The following is an 18,814-nucleotide window of genomic DNA, read 5'->3' on the forward strand; positions in this document are numbered from 1 at the left end:
TATATGGGGTGGGTGATCATGTTTGTACATAATTAATAATATAATAATAAAGTGAATAGTGCGGTATAAACCTCCAGTAATATACTGTATAACACAGAAATGATTTAATCCTTTACTGTATACATGACCTATTGACATATTTTATTTATCTGAAAGTTACTAATGTTTTGCTCTTTCTTATTTCTGTCTCAGCTATTCACTGCTTTGCCGCCTCTCACTTTGGGAATATTTGAACGGCCCTGCCGAAAAGAGAACATGCTAAAGTACCCTGAACTCTACAAATCCTCCCAGAATGCCATGGGCTTCAATACCAAGGTATGGGCTCCGTTTTGTTATTGTATCAAATTTTAATTTTAATTTTGAGTAGTCCTGCAACTAATGATTATAAAATACATTATTAACCAAATAAAAGTTGAAATATTGTGACCAAGGGCTTCAAATTACAGAGTATATATAAATATTCACAAAAAGTGTATTATTGGTCAGTAACTGTTTCTTCTTTTTAGACATTTAAATATAAAAATACCACTGTCACCACATTTTCTCATGCATTTTAGAGTCTGTATAGTCCAGATTATGATCAAAATATGATTTACTGTAGTTGACTAGACACAATTAGTCAATTAATTGTTGCAGCCCTACTTGTCAGCATAATATATACTGCACAACATACATCATTGAAGGTTTATTCAAATAAATTCACACCGGACTACGCTGTGTTGTGGATGTTTGGATTGAGGCCATCTCTGCCGCAGTAATGACCCGACAGCTGTAGTCTGGACGTCTCCAACCATGGTTTCTGGGTTGGCCTGGTATGACCTGCTGTGTCTATGCTCTCTTGTTACTTTCCCCGTTGATAATAAAGATGTCTCCCCACTTCTTCATGCTGGTTGCAGACTCCTGGTCCCTCCTCACAGGCGTGGTGACCTGGTTAGCTCTGCATGGAGGTGGATTAGAGGAGGATTGGCCATGGCGGACAAGGGCAAGAAAGGTCATGGGGTTGTGGGATGCAGGCAAAGGGATCAGGGCTAAAAGAGGGAATAGGAGAGTGTGCTTGTATTGTGTGGCAGCTTTTGTTGCGGAAAATTATGCAATTTGTTTAAGAGAGTTCTTGTTTGTCCCCCGAGCAAGACTGTCGGATCTAGTTTGAAACATCCGTGACTAGTGGAACTAACAAAATAACAGTAGGGGTTCCATCAAAGGCTGAGTTTTATGCCATGACTTTTCACAGTTCATTTCAAAAGAAGAATTGAATGGCCCTCGGATAATTCTTTGGCAAAGTTATTTAGGAAATGTATCATCTTGAAACTAAAACTCAATAATAAAAATAAATATAAATAAACTAGAAAAACATGTTGCTAGAAAGATGTTGTACTCTCAGTTAGGCCTGGACAATACTGTGACAAAAATGTAATTGTGTGTTTATCCCTTTGATCCCTATTTTGGTCATATCAGCATATCATAAAGCATTAGATTAATCGCAATTGAATCTCAGTTTGAATGGATACAAAGGCTGCAATTTTTGAAGGATATATTTCCTCCACAAACACCTAATTATAACTGAAGGTATTATTCTAATAACCCTGTAGTTTAGATCTGCACAAATATGTTCTTAAATACATAGGATTCTTGCATTAGTTTGTCACTTCTTAGGCCTATTTCAGTCTATTAAAATTCTCTTGGATGCATTTAAAGTGTGACCTTTGAACAGAATCCTACTGCGAAAACATAAATCACAAATCTAATTGCAATGCTTGCCAGAAAAAATGTGTTTAGTTATTTTTCCAAAATCGTTTAGTCCCATCTCTGAATGACAGCTGGATTTAACTAGAAGACTTTTTCATTTCCTGACTTAATTTACATCTTAAAAGCAATTGATAAATACAAACTGTACATGAATTGTAAAAATACAATCAAAATTTGTGACCTGACTTCAAGAAAATCATGATTTTATGTCGTATTGCCCACCCCTACCCTCTGTACCATTTTTCACCTGTAAACAAAAAAGCTTTTGATGATGGCAGAATGTTAATGCAATTAAGGAAATGTGAGGAAATTCCGTTCGGTAGCCCAAGCCAAAATGGAAAAGTAAAGACAAATTACTATGGAGTGGTCTCTGATTTGTTAGTTCATTACCGTAAAATGAAGATTTATTTCTTTCATCCTGTTGAATGCTGCATTTTATTCTCATCAACTTTAGTGACACTATTTTGTCTGATAGTGAACACGAGCCTTCATTTTGTTTGGGCCACATTTTCCAAGAGCCATAAATGATGACTGGGCCAGGTCAGCAGGTTGTTTTTGCTGGCTTGTCCACTCTCTTCCCCAGATATTTTCCTTGCAGCTGGCCCGAGGCGAGGCGAGAAAATCCAGCAGGAATTTGGCCCCTCACCGCCTGTCCTTCTGCACGCCTGCCTCTTTTGTACACAACAGATACGGCCTTTGTCGAGTAAAGCTGTTTGTGTTGTGAGGTGAGAGCAGGGAGGGACCAAGGGCGTTCGGAAAGCTAGGTGGGGTCCTGGCTCTGTTACCAGACTGTTTTCCCCTGGATACACCTACTGCACTGACTTAACAGAGATGTAAACATTTTGTAGCAACAATGGCATAAGTAGAGGTGGGCAATGTAATGTTTATTTAATATCACAAAGCTGTTTTAAGTGTACAATTAGAATATTGAGCAGTAAATAAAATTGGAATATAAAGTTGTATCAATCATAAGACTAAGAAAACAAACAATTTATATTACAGATTTCTTGGATTATCTTTTTTGTTTATCTTGTTTATTTCCAAATTAAGGCCTGGGTAGGTTTTGTATATTAGAAACTGCATATATTAAATTTTCTCTAATATTACGTCTTATCATTTAACATTAAAAATGACCAATTAAACACTTTTAAGCATTTCTGCTGGTATCACATTTCATGAATAATAAAAACGGCCAACCAGGAAATATCTGGCTCTAAATTCATTATTACCACCTTTGTTCTTTTTTGATAAATAATACAGATCAGACTGGACATTCATTTAAAAACGCTCTTTTCAGCCGCTTTCCAGGATACAATGTGCAAAACAAAACAAAAACGCTGGACTGAGGGGAGGATCCAACTGTGACAAATGGTTATGAACATTTGATTCCATTAGCATTCATTACAGTAGAGGGATAAGGGGTACGGGACTTCACCCCTGCAGTGCCGTGTCTGGGACAGGAGGAAGTCTGTAGACACTAGAGCCATAATCCTGTCAGCTGGGGGTTAATTGGCCTAAATATGGCGTGGTAACATTAGGGATGATTTGGCTCACTGTGGGGGCAGTTTGAGCCACTCTGCAACCAGTGTATTGGGTTTGTGTACACAGTGGGAGAGTGAGGTAATCCTCGTTAGGCGGGTGGTGGCTGTGTGACTTTGTTTAGTTGACAGAAAACGTGATGTTGTAGAGTCCAAAGTTTTGCGCTTGGAAATTTGTCCCATTTCGTTCCAAAGTGTCAAGCGTGACAAGTTTAGCATGAAATTGTGGTAATAATTCCTGTAAGTGATGTAAAACTCAGGAAATTGTAGCTTTTGAAAACATTGGTAACACTTTATCGAGGCTAATTAGGGTGTAGTTTTTGTAAAAACATAAATTTTGGCCATGAAAAAAAAAGTAAAAATTTCATTTTGGTTGTGTGTAACACTGAATATTGCACTAATAAACATGCATCCTTTCTCCTTCTTGTTTCCATGAAAAATGTTACTCCATTGGCTATAATATTTCACAGTATGAGATAAAAGTTTAGTCTACATGGAGAGTAAGGTTTTAAATTTCCATTTCCATGGAATCATTCTGGTGACATCTCCAGAAAGTTGCATACAGCACCTTAAAGTAGTTTCAAATTTCTTAATAAACTATTAACAAGTATTTGTTCATCATGAATTAAATCTTTCTTAAAGCTTTTTTTTTTTAAAGCTAATTAAGGTGTAGTTATTGTAAAGCTATATGAACATGGTCCACATATTAAAGCTCAGGGATCTGTCCTATTTCATTCCAAAATGTCAAGCGTGAAAAGTTCAATGTGAAATATTAGTAATAATTACCTCAAATGATATAAAATTGAGGAAATTGTAATTTACGCGTTAAGTTTCAATGACTTTTTTGCTGTAAAGGATTTTATTAGAACACCTAAAGCTGGCCAAAAAGTAATGACCAAAAGGAGACCAGCAATATTTTCCTGTCTTGTTTTTATTTTCGCCCTGTCAGCCAAATTCACTCTTTGAATTCGGATGGACCCCCAGCTCTGCGAATTAGCACCAGCGTCTGGGTCAGCCCGACGGAGGAAAGGAGGGCAACAGTGGAGCAGTTTTTAGCTGAACAGATTTCACGGCTGTTTCATGCTACATCGCCCATTACTGTTTTGTTTGGCTGTAGCGCTGCATAGTGTACATTTTAAACAAGGTGGTTTTGGATTGGCAATACTGGTTCGAAAGACTCCAAAAATCAGCCACACACTTTCCAGACTTTTAATAATTACCATGAAAAGTGTTTAATCTGTGTGGGCCCGGACTGGGTGGGTTTTTGCATGAATGATGTTGTATATTGTCCTGGCGCGAGACCCTGCAGTTGATTGAAAGACTAGACATCTCCGGAGTTGTTATCCAAATTTTCAAATAAGCTTAGTGTAAAAGAAATAAAGTTAAAGCTGAAGGCCAACATTGTGCGCTCTTTTCAGCACTCCTCCACACACTCTCACTCATAACACTCAGAGGATATACAGCGTGTCTGTCAGCGGGGAGGCTATTCACGCAGGAGGCCTCAACAAAACCGCCACTTAGCCTAGCGCTGGGCTGGCACAAAAGCACGGGGTCAGGGGTCACTGGGTAGGCTGGAGCTCCTCGCACTCTTTTCAAATTCTTTTTTCTCTCTCTGTCTCCTCTCCCTCCCTTGTTTTTGGAATCTCCTGCCTCCTCCTCCCCCACCCGTGCACTGCCTCCATCCCCTCCATCTTTCTTCCCATTTCTCTGCAGGTCTTCTGGGCCCATTGTCTGAACGGCCTCTTCCACTCCGTCATCCTCTTCTGGTTCCCCCTTAAAGCGTTCCAGCATGGTAAGTAGCTCTGAGAGCGCACTGGGCTCAGGATGAAGAGGAAGAACAGTCACACTCACACACTCTGTCTTAATTAGGTCTCTCTTCCATCGTCCTCTATTGCAAACATGTGTGTTCTCCAGTTAGAGAGACATAGTCTAACAAGCATGAATCCATGTTCACTACAGTTCAAGTGTACTAGAACTGGATTACACACATACATTTGGTATTTGTCATTCATTTGTCACACACTTAACAATATGGTTGATGAAATAAAGAAACTGCAAATATATATATATATATATATATATATATATATATATATATATATATATATATATATATATATATATATATATATATATATATATATATATATATATATATATATATATATATATATATATATATATATATATATATATATATATATATATATATATATATATATATATATATATATATATATATATATAATAAAAACAGTTGAACAATGTTCACCAGCTTAAATGCCCACATACATACTTTACTCTTCATACAGAGAGTAGATCATTAGAGCCAGGGGCTGGCTAGTCACACACAGGACCACACAGGCTTGTGCCTGAGCTCCAGACAAAGGCCCAGCCCTCAGTGTGAGTGACAGGCTGTCAGCACAGCCTCACTGAGCTCACATGTGATCAGTCGGACGTAAAGCGGAGCAGAGCCTGTTACTGACACTAACCCTCTGCTGTTATTGTAGATCCAACCCATGTGACATGGTGAAATGTTAATTACATCTTTATTATTTTAGGAAACACCTATTAGCTCGAATGTTTCTCTTACATTTGACCATCTCCTTTTCTGCCACATTGATGACTTTATAAAAACATTGTGGAATTAAGAGTTGTTAAAGACAAGTTATTGTTCCACTCTCTCCCCTAGAACACCAAGAAATCAGTGATTCACTGTGCTTTTCATTTTCTCTTCCCATGTCCACTGTACATAAGTCACTGGAACATTTCACACCAAAGTTGCCGAGCAGAACTTGTAGTAATTTCCTGAGCACTTTCACAAGCTTGTGTTTTTGATTTTCTTTGCAGATACTGTTTTTGGCAGTGGACAAACTCCGGACTATCTCCTCTTGGGGAACATGGTTTACACGGTAAGTGCTTGAGTCCTGTTGACAGCAGCTGTCTCTGCTGAGTTTGGTCTATATGTGTGCACCTGCTCTGATCCTTTCACCTCTTTATTACATTTACAGAGTGAGTCCATGTTAATACATTTAAATTTGTTTTTACAGTTTGTGGTCATCACAGTTTGTCTAAAAGCTGGTCTGGAGACATCCTCTTGGACCACTGTAAGACACTTCTCTATTCAATACAGTATTTTCATAGGTGCACTGTGGAACTTTTCTACCTGCTTGTCTAATGTCTATACTAAATATATTTGCACTAATACCAAGTAACCTGTTTTCTCCTCAGTTCAGTCACATTGCCATCTGGGGAAGCATTATATTGTGGCTCGTGTTTTTCCTGATCTACTCCTCCCTCTGGCCACTCATCACCTTGGCTCCTGACATGTCCGGAGAGGTAAACATGGCTGCTCGCACACACCGGACACACTGGACACACTGACACCCACAACATCACAGCAGGAGCACAGCCTTCACAGGTTCACGTGACATCACAACATTTTAGAAGGCCTATATTTTAAAATTGAGCCAGAGGACAGGTCAGAATTATATGATAATATTTGATTTTTAATTGTCAGATCTGATTGCAAATTTGTTGACCTGGTTTATGGTTCATGTCTGATTACTGGACTTATCCAAATGAAACAAAAACTGGTACAAAGTGTGACATCTTCTCAAGCAGCATGAAGGGAACTTTGTTCATAATAGCTTCAGAAAGTTGTATCATTATTAAGGACATAAGATGAATATGGGAAGTTTGTGGAGCCAATCCCTAACAAATGATAAGGTTCCTCATTTGTCAATCATAAATTTTGATATTTTTTCAAAGTGAATCTCCCATTGACGTATATATAGCCCCCTGCCCTTCATCTGAGATCATGAGATCATTAAATACCGGACTGTGAATGCAACCAATACTCAGCAAAAGTGCTCCTAAAATGCCTAAAGTCCTGCCAGATTCCTAAAAGTCAGGCAGACACTTTGGAAGATGTCAGGACGCTGTTTGACATGGGTCTTTGTAAGGTGAGCCAGATGGGTGTGAACTGTCAAACTTCTGGTTTGTGTTATAAAATGACTTAATTGGGCTAATTAGGCCAGTGTTTGTGTAGCTCTGCCCTCCGCTATTCTGAGTATCCACAGGTGACACTCAGACTGTGAGGGAGACGAAGCAAAGATATGGTGTGTGCACTCTGGATTATAGAAAACCATGTCTTAATGTTGATTGCAAGTAGTTTTCCTAAGTAAATTTGTATTAAAGGCTGTGTTGCAGATATAATGTACAGATATACTGTGTCAGGAATAAGGAATCAGGAAGTGTGTGTTAGCATTGTAGCAGTTATGAGCTTTTCTGTGACAGACCAACTCCACTCTGGTCTGTAAAAGTTGTGCAAAGTGCTTATAAACTCATGGTGGTGAATAATTAGGATGTTCAGGATGTATAAGATAAATGAGGAATTAATTTGGACCACTGCAAACTGAACTACTTCTGTTTTTAAGTCTGTAAAAATAACGTACAGCTCTTTTAAGTAGTTAACTCAGATACTTTAATATTCTTTGTATGTTTATGTAGTAAGAATTTTTCTAAAGTTATCTCTGTAATCCCTAGTAGCCCAGGTGAGTCTATAGCAAAAACGTTGCATTCTGTCAACTGAAGTTAGAGTAAATACGTTTCGACTCTCATCCAAACAGCTTTACCAGTGTCAGTGTGTCAGAACTGAAGAGGTTGACTGGATGAATGGCAAATCATTCACTCTAAAAAACTAAATCTAAAGAACTGTACCCTCTTTTGCTATTGTTTCTTAGGGTTAGTCCCCCGGATTATGTTGTAACATGTCTTCATATGCGCTACACTTCAGCCCCCCACATGTGGTGAATGGGTAGCAGTTAACCCCAGGTGACATTTCTTAATACATTTAGCTAAAGGCTTTGTCTCTTCATAACAAAGGAGCACAGCAGGTGAACATTACCCAAAGTCGACTTACCCATGTTGCTCATTAGTTAATAAATGGGCCTTGTACATACTGAATATAGTATAGTCATAATCCTTATGATTGCCATCGTAAATATATCACTAAATCAACAAGTTGTCACCATTCACCGTTCAACATTTTTTTTCTTTTTATAACTATAGAAAGCACATTTGAAACCTTTAATATAATTTATTTTCAGAAAGACTATGGAAAAAATGAATTGTAAATTTACTTCAGGAACCAGGTAGTGGGTGGTCACTGTTGCGCTCCGCAGCTAAAATAATATTTGATTTTAAAAAATCCTCGCTGGTGCATTTTTTTTATTTTTTTTACACTGATATTGAGCCCAAAAATACTTTTCATCTGACACTGATTCACAGGCCTACTTGCAGTAAGATTGACGTCTGAGGTCTTTTGTAAAATGTAAAAATTGGAGTATCGCTACTCTAAATGTAACCAAGCACCAAAACACAACACATTCCCGTGAGTCAGACTGTCGCATACATGACATACCAACCTTGTCTCCCAAATATTTCGCTGTGTCTCTTCACTCAGCCAGACAGGCACGTAGCAGCAGCAGTAGTCTACATTACTCTGCTCTTCTCATCTTAGCGTGAAACATGTCTCTTTCATCCATGGCCTGCAGCACTTGACCGAGGACAGTAATGGCGTCCTGTGGGTACAGGGGTAACCTTACGCTCCTGCCCCGGCTCAGCTCGCTCAGATGCCCGTGCAGCATCAAACGGGGTCCCATCTCTCAGAAACCCGAGACAGCATCATACGAACACAGCAGCAGCCCCAAAGCCACGCAGCCTTTAAAGAACAGCTCAGTCCCAATCAGTCTCTGCATTTTTCACTCTGGCCCCATCTGCCAGTGATGTTTACAATGTGTTTGAGCTCCTGGGACTTCTGTCTGTTTTTCTTTGTATTCCTTTCAAAGCTTTTAAGAAATATAATGTAATGATGACTATGGACTGTGCTCATTTGCTGCCATGCCATAGACATACACTTCTGTTAATTGAGAAGATCGGAAACTGTTGGTGTTTAGAAATAAAGTCTGTGAGCTGAAGACAAATTATGCTTTTATTATTTTTAGTATTTCGAGTATACATTTTGTCCATTATAAATTGCAATATTGATCTTAAGCCCTTTATTTACAAAAATAGTTATGTAGCCATGTATGGCCTGAAGTGTGAGTACAGAATAGTGGGTGGAAATAAGAGCTAGGTTGAAACAGAAATTTTCCAGTGTAGAATAATATAGAATTGCTTAATTACCTATCAAAATACCACTTGGAGTAAGAGGATAATGAGTCAACAACATGGTTTATAGTTCATGAAAGTCCCCTCTGATACACAACCATAAGGGTTTAATGTAGAGATGTGATTAAATATACTGCATAGATATTGTGCATTGCTGAATGAATATAGATTAGAAACGTACATTTTCCTACCAGGCCACCGTAGTTCCATAGTAACTGGTGACTACATAGTATTGCTGATATTTATGCTGCTTCTTTATTCACCCTTACCTCGCCACAGGGTTAGCCTTTTAACAGACACCAGAGCTCCTCACTGCTCTTGTCTCTGCTCTCTCTCACCACCACTCTCTCATCGCGAGACCTTAAGCAGCGCCTGGCTCCATGTACACGCATCCATCACTGTCAGGGGAAGTATGCTCTGTACTATTGACAGGACAGGTGCGGGATCCAGCCAGAAAGCAGTCAAAAAAACCCTTTGCAGGAACTGGCGTGCAAATCCAGACCGCTTAGACTTCTATAAACCGCCACAGGTATGAAAAGGAGAGGATTTAGTTGATGTTGTGTAAGCTGCTATACCTGATATTTCTTGCAGGCTCTGGCACACTGATTTAGTGCCTCTCCTGGGATATCAACAAATCAGCACACCTGCTAATAAGCTTTTGATCCCATGTTTAACTTCATTTGACTTAGAAATTACTTTTTTGAACTAAAATTTACTTTCATACAGGCACAAGTAAAGGTGAAAAATTGTGCTATATTTTGACCTTGTGGCTTGAATTATAAAATTTGTTTGACTTGAACTATTAATTACTGCTTCTTCATACATATACTAAAGCTGTATTCAAACCTCACACATCTGGTAATTTGCAAATTACCGCTCCACCTCTGTGTTACTTGCAGCGTATTCACACAGGATAAGCAATTCCGTAAATGACTTTGTTTTATTGACACTGACTGAGATTGAAAGAGAAGAGAACACGGAAAGAAAACAAAGAGATAGAAAATGTGCACAATTACAAAAACAAACACTGAGATGCAGATTCGCGCGGGACTAGTATTATCACCGGACATCTGTGTTTGGCAAAATATAGGTCATTTGCGACGGAATTTTTATTTTACAAATTACAGACATGGCGCATTCGCACGGGGTTAAGATCTCAGGCATCCTCCGCAATTATTACAAATTACCAAAGGTCCACAGGTAAAACTAATCCTGTGTGAATAGGGCTTAACACAAATATATAAGGTATATTTGACAGGCTTCTAACTGGTATTTTTTCATTGAAATGTAGTTATTCTTCTTGAAGTCCTGTACACTTTGGAAAGTTTTTAGAGTTTGGTAAGCATTTTGGTTTGTATGAGCAAAAATATCAGTTTCCCTGCTCCTTTGTGAGCGGCAGTAGCTCAGTTGGTAGAGCATTCGCCCATTGATCTGAAGGTTGGCGGTTTGAATCCAGCTCTCGACATAAACATCACAGGTTGAGCGGTCAGATCCACTGACCCACAGGTTGGCTGGCGTGATTCCAGCTCCCACAGATGAATGCTGTCGTTGTGTCCTTGGGCAAGACACTTAACCCACCTTGCCCACAGTGTCTGTGTACACCGGTGTATGAATGTGTGTGTGAATGGGTGAGTGGTTCCTTGTTGTAAAGCGCTTTGAGTGCCTTGAAGGTGGAAAAGCGCTATAGAAAAATGTGACCATTTACCATTTGTGTTATGAGTGGTCAGACCAGCGCATTGAAAACTACCCAGAATGCAGATAGAACCCTGTAATTCTGGGATAATTCAATTCAGCATACAGATATTTTAGGTTTATCAAGTTTTTACTTCATTTATGTTGTTCATGGACAAGCTAACCAAGATTTAAACAGATGTCTGTGTCCTCAATCATCCACACCGGTTCCATCATAAATACAGTTTATTTAAGCCAGTCCCTATCAGAGTTGAATTAGAACTGAAGAGGCTACTTGGATGAGTGACAAAACGTATTCACTTTCATAAATTGTTGATATTCGATGATGACACTCCTCAATTAACATAATATTTTACTTTCTTTTGCCATAATTGATAGAAAATCACACATGGTAATTCCTACGTACATCTTTGTCATTCTAAAGAAGACAAATTGTCTTTTTCAATTTGCAATATACTGTTTAAGTATTGTCAGTCATCTACAGTATGATTTATTTGTATGAAGGAAGAAATTACAAGCAGATGGTAGCATATGTTGAGGATCTGTAGATTCAAAACCTTTTTCAGTTGTGTCTGTTCTTTCATACAGGATGAGTCTGCTGCATTTGATCTGTCATTGTTTACTCGTCTTCAAAACACTCCGCACTTATTCTAATGCTGTTTTAGCCTGTAGAAATGTATAGGTTCTCATTATAGTACGTATGAAAGCAACATATGGAAAAATGACATACTTGCTTTTGTGAACATTCAGTCTTTTTCTTAAGTTGAAACATGTGAGTTGTTTATGTGGTTCATGTAAACTCAAAGCAGCAAGAAGCCTTTAAATGTTTCTTGAACCTTTTTTTTTAATAGTTTTTCCAGTAATAATTCAAGATAAGATGGTAAACCGTAGATATTTTACTTTTTGACAGATGGATCAATTGACTATTTGAGAATGAACTGCATATTGTAATTTATGGTCACTGGGCCTGTCGAAACAGTGTAGTTTAAAGTGTTATATATTAGTAAAAATTGCACTCAGTGATAATACTGAAGACCACTTTATACTGAAAATCGAGGCTCATTCCTGTGCTCGAACCATTTGCAGAATACCTCTACACTCTGTCTTCCCATTTCACACTATACTGCTGTCCTACTCAGCAAAGCCTCAGACCACAAAAAAAAAGATTCCCTTGAAGCTCTTTTCTAAATTAACCATATTTTAAATCAATTATACAATGTACATCAGTAAGAAATTCTGCCTGTGAGACAGCATTGTATAAATGTTAAAGTATCCCATTAGTGCAGTACAAAATTATATTTTTTTAAGTACATTTTGTGAACAATCTAATTTATATAGTAATTAAAGGCCTACTTGGTGCTCACGTTACTGGCCGTGGTTGCATGCATGGTGTTAACTATTTAAATAGCAAATAATCAGAATATGTGGTTTGCATGTCATTTAAGTAATCCTAAAGGTCCAGAAATCAGGTAATCATTCATTAGATTTTGATGTGCATGTAATCATAGCCACTGATTGTTTCTCCTCCATTGTTAAATAGTATTAACAGTATTAATAAACAGTACAAAAAAAGGCCTCAGTACAACTCATTTGAGAATCTGTGTTGACTTTTCCACTCTCCTCTTCTGGATTGTTTACGGTTGATGCAAGCAGTCAGAGGAGAACTGTTCCTCTTGCCCCCATGTGGAGCTTTTGTGCTGGCCTGTCTTCCTGCGTTGATCATTGTGTCTGACGCTAAAATGTTCAGACTTTACAAAGGCTTCAGACCAGGATTGATTTGATCCATATTTTGGACAATTTTATAGTTTCACATTCCATTTCCTGCTCTACGGTTGAGTTAAACTACTTGTGGTGAAGTGGGCCGGTGGGGTTCTGCACGCCTTCCCAAAAAGTTAGACTTGAAAACATTCTTAAAAGAGGTGCATATAAATATTTAAAATGGTTTCTGTTCAACATAAAAGCAATTTTATTTTGTTTTATAATTTTTTTAATAGTTCAAAGATCTGTAGAGCTACCCAGAAAATATCAGTAGTTTGCTTCAAAAGATACTTGAAAAATTGTGTTGACTGAAATAGTGGGTGACCTTTTTATATGCAAAAATATTCAAAGGAGGCATAATATGGATATCTTAATAAGCTTTTAACTGTGTTCCTTTGTCATTAACTTACTATTGAATTACTCACACCTGCATTAATGAAACAAAATACTTACAAGGATTGAGTGTCACAGTTCTGCCTTTTTGTTTGTTTTCCCCAGTCCAGCTCCGTTTCCCAGTCTGTTCCGGTCCTCCTTTTGCTGCCTCCCTCCTTTTCCTGCAGCTGACTCTCATTCACTAATCATCCCAGGATAACCTATATATACTCCTCCTGCTCATTCAATCTTTGCCAAATTGTTGACCTGTCAAGACACACACTCAAGCCTTCCCTGAAACTCTATCTGTAACCTGTTGTTTGCATTTAGTGCAATTCTGATTTCTTTCCTTGTTGGTAGTACCTGCTTCCGTGTTTATTTCACAGCCTATTTCCTACGTAGAGTATTTCCCAGTTTTTGGATGATATTTTAATTTATGTTTGATAATCATATATTCCTGATGTTTTTAGTCTGATTTATTAAATATAATATAAACATATTAAACATTATCTGTCATCTGTCATTTATGTTTGATAATCATATATTCCTGATGTTTTTAGTCTGATTTATTAAATATAATATAAACATATTAAACATTATCTGACACTTTCTGTTATTGAATTAAGCCTTCGTTTGCCTGCATGCTTGTGTTGCATTTGAGTTCAAGTTACCTGCATGATATTGAGTGCTCAGGAAATGTCTGTTTTCACCTACTTTCTATCTGTTTCTACATTCCTGTACTTAATTGTGAGTATATGGAAAAAGAAGACAAAGAGTGATACATGTAATGTTCAAAATGTCTCATAACTACTTTACAAAAATAATAAGCCATAAATGACTGATTGCTTGGGTGAAATGCCACTGTAAGAGGTTCTACAGTTTCATACAAATAGTCAGTGCTTTCGATTAGTATTAAGGCATTTTACATAAATATTGCGACATACAATGAATAAAATGTAACCTAATGTAATGTTATAGTTCATAGTAATTGCCTGAAAAGCAGAATATCCCTCCTTTAACCATGATTTCTGTATGCTATACTAGTATATTCATGAATCGTTTAGATTTATCTTTTTAAGCCTTTATTTAGTGAACCATTATAATCTTGCTCACACTCGTCATGCTTTGTACACGTCCATAGGAGAAGGGGGGTCACCGACCTGTCAAAACACTGTAGGCTGCTTGGGCACACTACTGTCTGACCAGCCAGACAAGTTTATTAGTTGTCCTGAAACCACAGCCAATGTTCCCGGAGCCCTCTCACCCCGCCACTCCCAGGGGGCCTCTTGGTATGAGACATCACTAGGGCCCGCCAACACCCGAGCCGTAGCAGGGGCCAGAAAACAAACATGTGTTGACTGGAATTAGACAGCAACATTTGATTTTAGAATGTAAACAGTAACATGAAAAACACCATGAAAACACATGAAACAAATAAGCATTTTAATACATTTTAAAGGTGCTGCACCAAAAATGTGAAAAACTGAACTATTGTTTGCATTGGTCCAAACTTATTCCTCATTCCCTGCATTTGAACAGCCTGGTTACTCACCACAATGAGTTTACAGGCACTTTTCACAACTCTCAGAGACCAGAGCGATGCTTTGCCGTGACAGTAAAGTTAATAACAACTACCATGCTAACACACATGCTTCCTAATTATCAACAAATTAAACAATTTCTAATTATGCAGCATGCAGTGGACATATTTTCCCTCAAGAGCAGCTTATACATATCTGTACTGTAAGACAAATTTTGCTTAAATGGGAAAAAATCATGTACTGGGCCTTTAACAGATTTGTTGTTTACCCACTGTCTTATAAAAGTACATATCAAGTTATACTATATATGCAGTTTTGCTACACCTATAACAATGTTTTATACATTTAGCCTATGAAAAACGTGCCTGGTTTATTTTTGGAGCCAGTCGACTTTGATTTAATATACTGAGTACACATCTATGATTTGTTTTCAAAAAATTCTCTGTGCGTCTTGAAAGTCTCCATTAAAATGCATGATACACTGGCTGGAAGCAAAAATAATTAAACTGACGTATGACCAGAACGCGGCAAATGTTTCCACCAGGACTGCACAATTTCAAAATCGTTATGAAGAAAATACTATATACCCTAGCGTCATTTTCCCTCATCTCATATGTTTTGAGCTTGTGTGGGCAGAGAATACCTCTATTCATAGGTTACGTTGCATTCACAACACAGAATTTGATATCATGATTTCAGATGAAGGGCAGGGTTCAAAAATGAACTCTTTATTTGTGGCTTTCAAAGTCCTTCCAACTGACAACAATTTACACCACTAAGAATGAGTAAGGCCACAACTTTAAGCAGTTGTGAAAGAGTTTTGAGTGAAAGACTGCTTGTCTCCAGAGATGTGATTCATTTCCATGGAATAATCAATGGCATTGGTAGTATGGCATTAAACATCTTGCATTTATTTTCATTAAGAGTGTGTTTAATGCTCAAAAATGCCTTTTCTCCACAGATCTGATAGGTAATACAACCTGTTGTTTCCATGGAGATTGATAGGTTTTATGCCATAATGTTGAGCATTCAAGGCAAAGCAATAACATTTTTGTGACAACCAGCAGCTAGTGTCAACTTCCACTAGAAAAGTTACACTTTCAAAGGCCCTATATTACGCTAAATGGATTATTGTGAGCTTTAAGACATGGTAGAATGTTGTTACCTCATCAGAAACATACCTAGACTTGTGTTTTGTTTCACACATGTTTGAGTCATACTTTATTATTTAACAGTCTACACCTCTAAAGCTCAAAACTCTCTGTTCCACCTTGTGATGTCATGAAGAGGTAGTTTTGATGTTAACAGTTACCTTTTGTTCAGTACTGAGAGCTAATTCCATAGCTAAAATCATCTTAATGATTCTAATGAAGTTGTATGTAGTTCAAAAACACAGTGGAACACTTCCTGTATTACCACATGACATCACAAGGTGGAACAGAGTGTTTTCAGTTTGAGAGAAGAACACAGCCTAACTATGCAGGCAGGGTTTGTGTGTTAAAACGTGTGAATGAAACAAAACCACTTCAAGTATGCTTTTCATGAGGAAACAACATTATAACATAGATGAGAAAACAATGTAAAATGGCCCCTTTAAAATAACAGTTTAGAATTATTTGATGTCACAAGAACTGTATTCAGCAAAAGGTCTCGTAACGCTTGCATCAAGCCTTTTTATTCCTGTCATATGATATGCCTTGTGGGCCCTGTTTTGACATGCATCAAGCTCAATTTGTAGGTAGACTAATACTAAGTAGATTATCCCTATTGAGATAGCCCGTGATAGCTTTGACTGTGATAGGAGCATTAGTGCATCCGTGACCACAGCTACTGAGTGTGTCAGATTACAGGAAGAGCACTGGTGGGGCCTTGCAGTTTAAACAAGAGCTACATTACAATGCATGCAGCATGGGTTAGCATTTCTGACACGTGATGACAGATTGTTTCACTGCACCAAGCCAAAGAAAACACCATCCACGAACTAAATGCTAAAAGGCTATGCCTGCAACAAGGCAATTTCCAATTCACTAATGTCACAGCCCCCACTTATAAGATTTTAATTCTTCTTGCATAGATGGCTGTCTTGATATGTTTAGTCAGTATGATGACCAAAAGTGGCGAGGCTGCCTCTTGACTTTAATTAAAAATAGGATGAACCCAAATATGTTTTAAACTAGGTTGAGAGAGGTTTCCAAAATTTGACATATTTAGACCAGAGCTGTTAAACAGGCCATTCTGTGTTACAAATGAAACAGCAGTGGATCTTAAAATTATTTTTGCACCACATTTCAACAAAGAATGTGTTGCCATAATTGGATTACAGATTTTAATACTTTTATGTGTATTACTGGGGGGGAGGGGCAAGCGACAGTAGCTCAGTTGGTACAGTGTCCATTAATGCGAAGGTCAACTGTTCGAATCCTGCTCCCGGTGTCTGCCTACATTGGTGTATGAATGTGTATGAATGAGTGAGCTGGAAAAGCGTGATTTAAACATTTACCATCAACCAGTACCAACTACAACAGTGCCGAATCAACTGCAAAACATGTTTTTAGTTGACTGAAAGGTTCATTGAAAGCCAACTAACCAACTATTGTAGGTGAGAGCTATTTTAACCCACTGTTTACTAAATACATTCAAAACAACTCGAGTGACACTGGAGGATGGTAGATTCCCACATATTAGCCCGCCAGACCCCCGCTAGCAATAAGTGGCTGTGGCATTGTGCACACATTACCAGGCCTGTCTGTCAGCTGTGATGCATTGACAGAAGCCATCACCGTAGCACACAGAGGAGTTGTTTTCCTCTGAAGCTGATACCTTGGTCTAAACACTTCAGAGGAACTTCCTGTGCCCTGAGGGGTACTCATACAGAAACATGGGATCACTTAGTCATGGCGGTTTAAGCACTTTTAACTGCTTATTTGGGTCTCGATTTCCCCAGTACAACAGTTTATTTAGGCTTGCCTTTGTGAGTGATGTTGCGTTCACTTTGTAGGATTTGTCATAATTTCAGATGGAGGGCAGGGGTCTATATTAGTTTAAGGAATCCACTGTGTATGAATGAATGATTTAAACTTACGATGCACAAAAAAATTGGCTTCACAAACTTGCTATGTTAATCTTATGATTTTCAGTTCTTTCAACTGACAACAATCATGTCTTTGGGATTGAATAATAGCTCCACTTTCTGTAGCTATGGTGAAAAAAATCACTTTTGTTTACTTATACTGATAGTTAACATGCCTGTTTTTTTTTCATGTTGGTTGTGTTCACGTGACATCAAAACTATCAGGGCAGATGATAAGGGGGGCTTCCTATCAGGTGTTTATCCTTAAGGCACTTTCTTTTATCTCCTCGCATTGACCTATCCTTTGTCCATGATGGCCTTACAGTAAGTGGATCTCTTGTTTCAGGCTAACATGATGTTCAGCTCAGGAGTCTTCTGGATGGGCCTGTTCTTCATCCCCGTCACCTCTTTGGTCTTTGACGTGGCCTACAAAGTGTGAGTCCTCTCCTCCATAGCACTTCTCACAATCACCGCAATAGATATCACATAAAGGAAATCCCCTCAGGATCTCTGTAATCTATTCCAAAAGATCCTTTCAAATTTATGGACTTCTAGCAAATTTATAGCTTTCTCTTTCACTCAAAAATCCATGGGAATTTTTTTGCTCATCACGAACCTGGATGACATCAACACACAGATGATTGAAAATGTCATTTACAGTTTTTTAGCTAAATGTTTTTGAACCCATTTACTCATGGTCGGTGACAGTATAACATAATTCTGCTTTTATTTTGTCTAAAGGGTGAAAAAAGTGTTCTTCAAGACTTTGGTAGATGAAGTTCAGGAGCTCGAGGCTTTATCCAAAGACCCTGGAGCAGTGGTCCATGGCAAAAGGTAAAGTATCACACCATAAATTAATTAGAATTTGTATTAGTACAATTTTTTGGAGTATTTCTATATAGTAGGTGGGAAACAATGGCTAA

General features: G+C 38.0%; 1 protein-coding gene across 3 annotated transcripts in view; it reads left to right on the plus strand.

Annotated features, from left to right (window-relative positions):
* Positions 1-18,814, plus strand: part of atp8a1 (ATPase phospholipid transporting 8A1) — a 107,678-nt gene that overhangs the window by 80,492 nt on the left and 8,372 nt on the right. For 2 of the 3 annotated variants that reach the window (XM_020923351.2, XM_055159196.1), the window contains exons 28-34: positions 193-315; positions 4,998-5,076; positions 6,135-6,196; positions 6,335-6,391; positions 6,516-6,623; positions 18,238-18,326; positions 18,633-18,725. In XM_020923351.2, the coding sequence (XP_020779010.1) occupies positions 193-315; positions 4,998-5,076; positions 6,135-6,196; positions 6,335-6,391; positions 6,516-6,623; positions 18,238-18,326; positions 18,633-18,725 (611 nt within the window). Of the gene's footprint in view, positions 1-192; positions 316-4,997; positions 5,077-6,134; positions 6,197-6,334; positions 6,392-6,515; positions 6,624-13,406; positions 13,658-18,237; positions 18,327-18,632; positions 18,726-18,814 lie in introns of those variants that run through there. The other variant, XM_055159197.1, reaches the window with a different exon arrangement.

Source organism: Boleophthalmus pectinirostris, unplaced genomic scaffold (assembly GCF_026225935.1).
Source record: "Boleophthalmus pectinirostris isolate CB_2022bp ecotype Guang Dong unplaced genomic scaffold, ASM2622593v1 HiC_scaffold_23, whole genome shotgun sequence".
Taxonomy (NCBI): domain Eukaryota; kingdom Metazoa; phylum Chordata; class Actinopteri; order Gobiiformes; family Gobiidae; genus Boleophthalmus; species Boleophthalmus pectinirostris.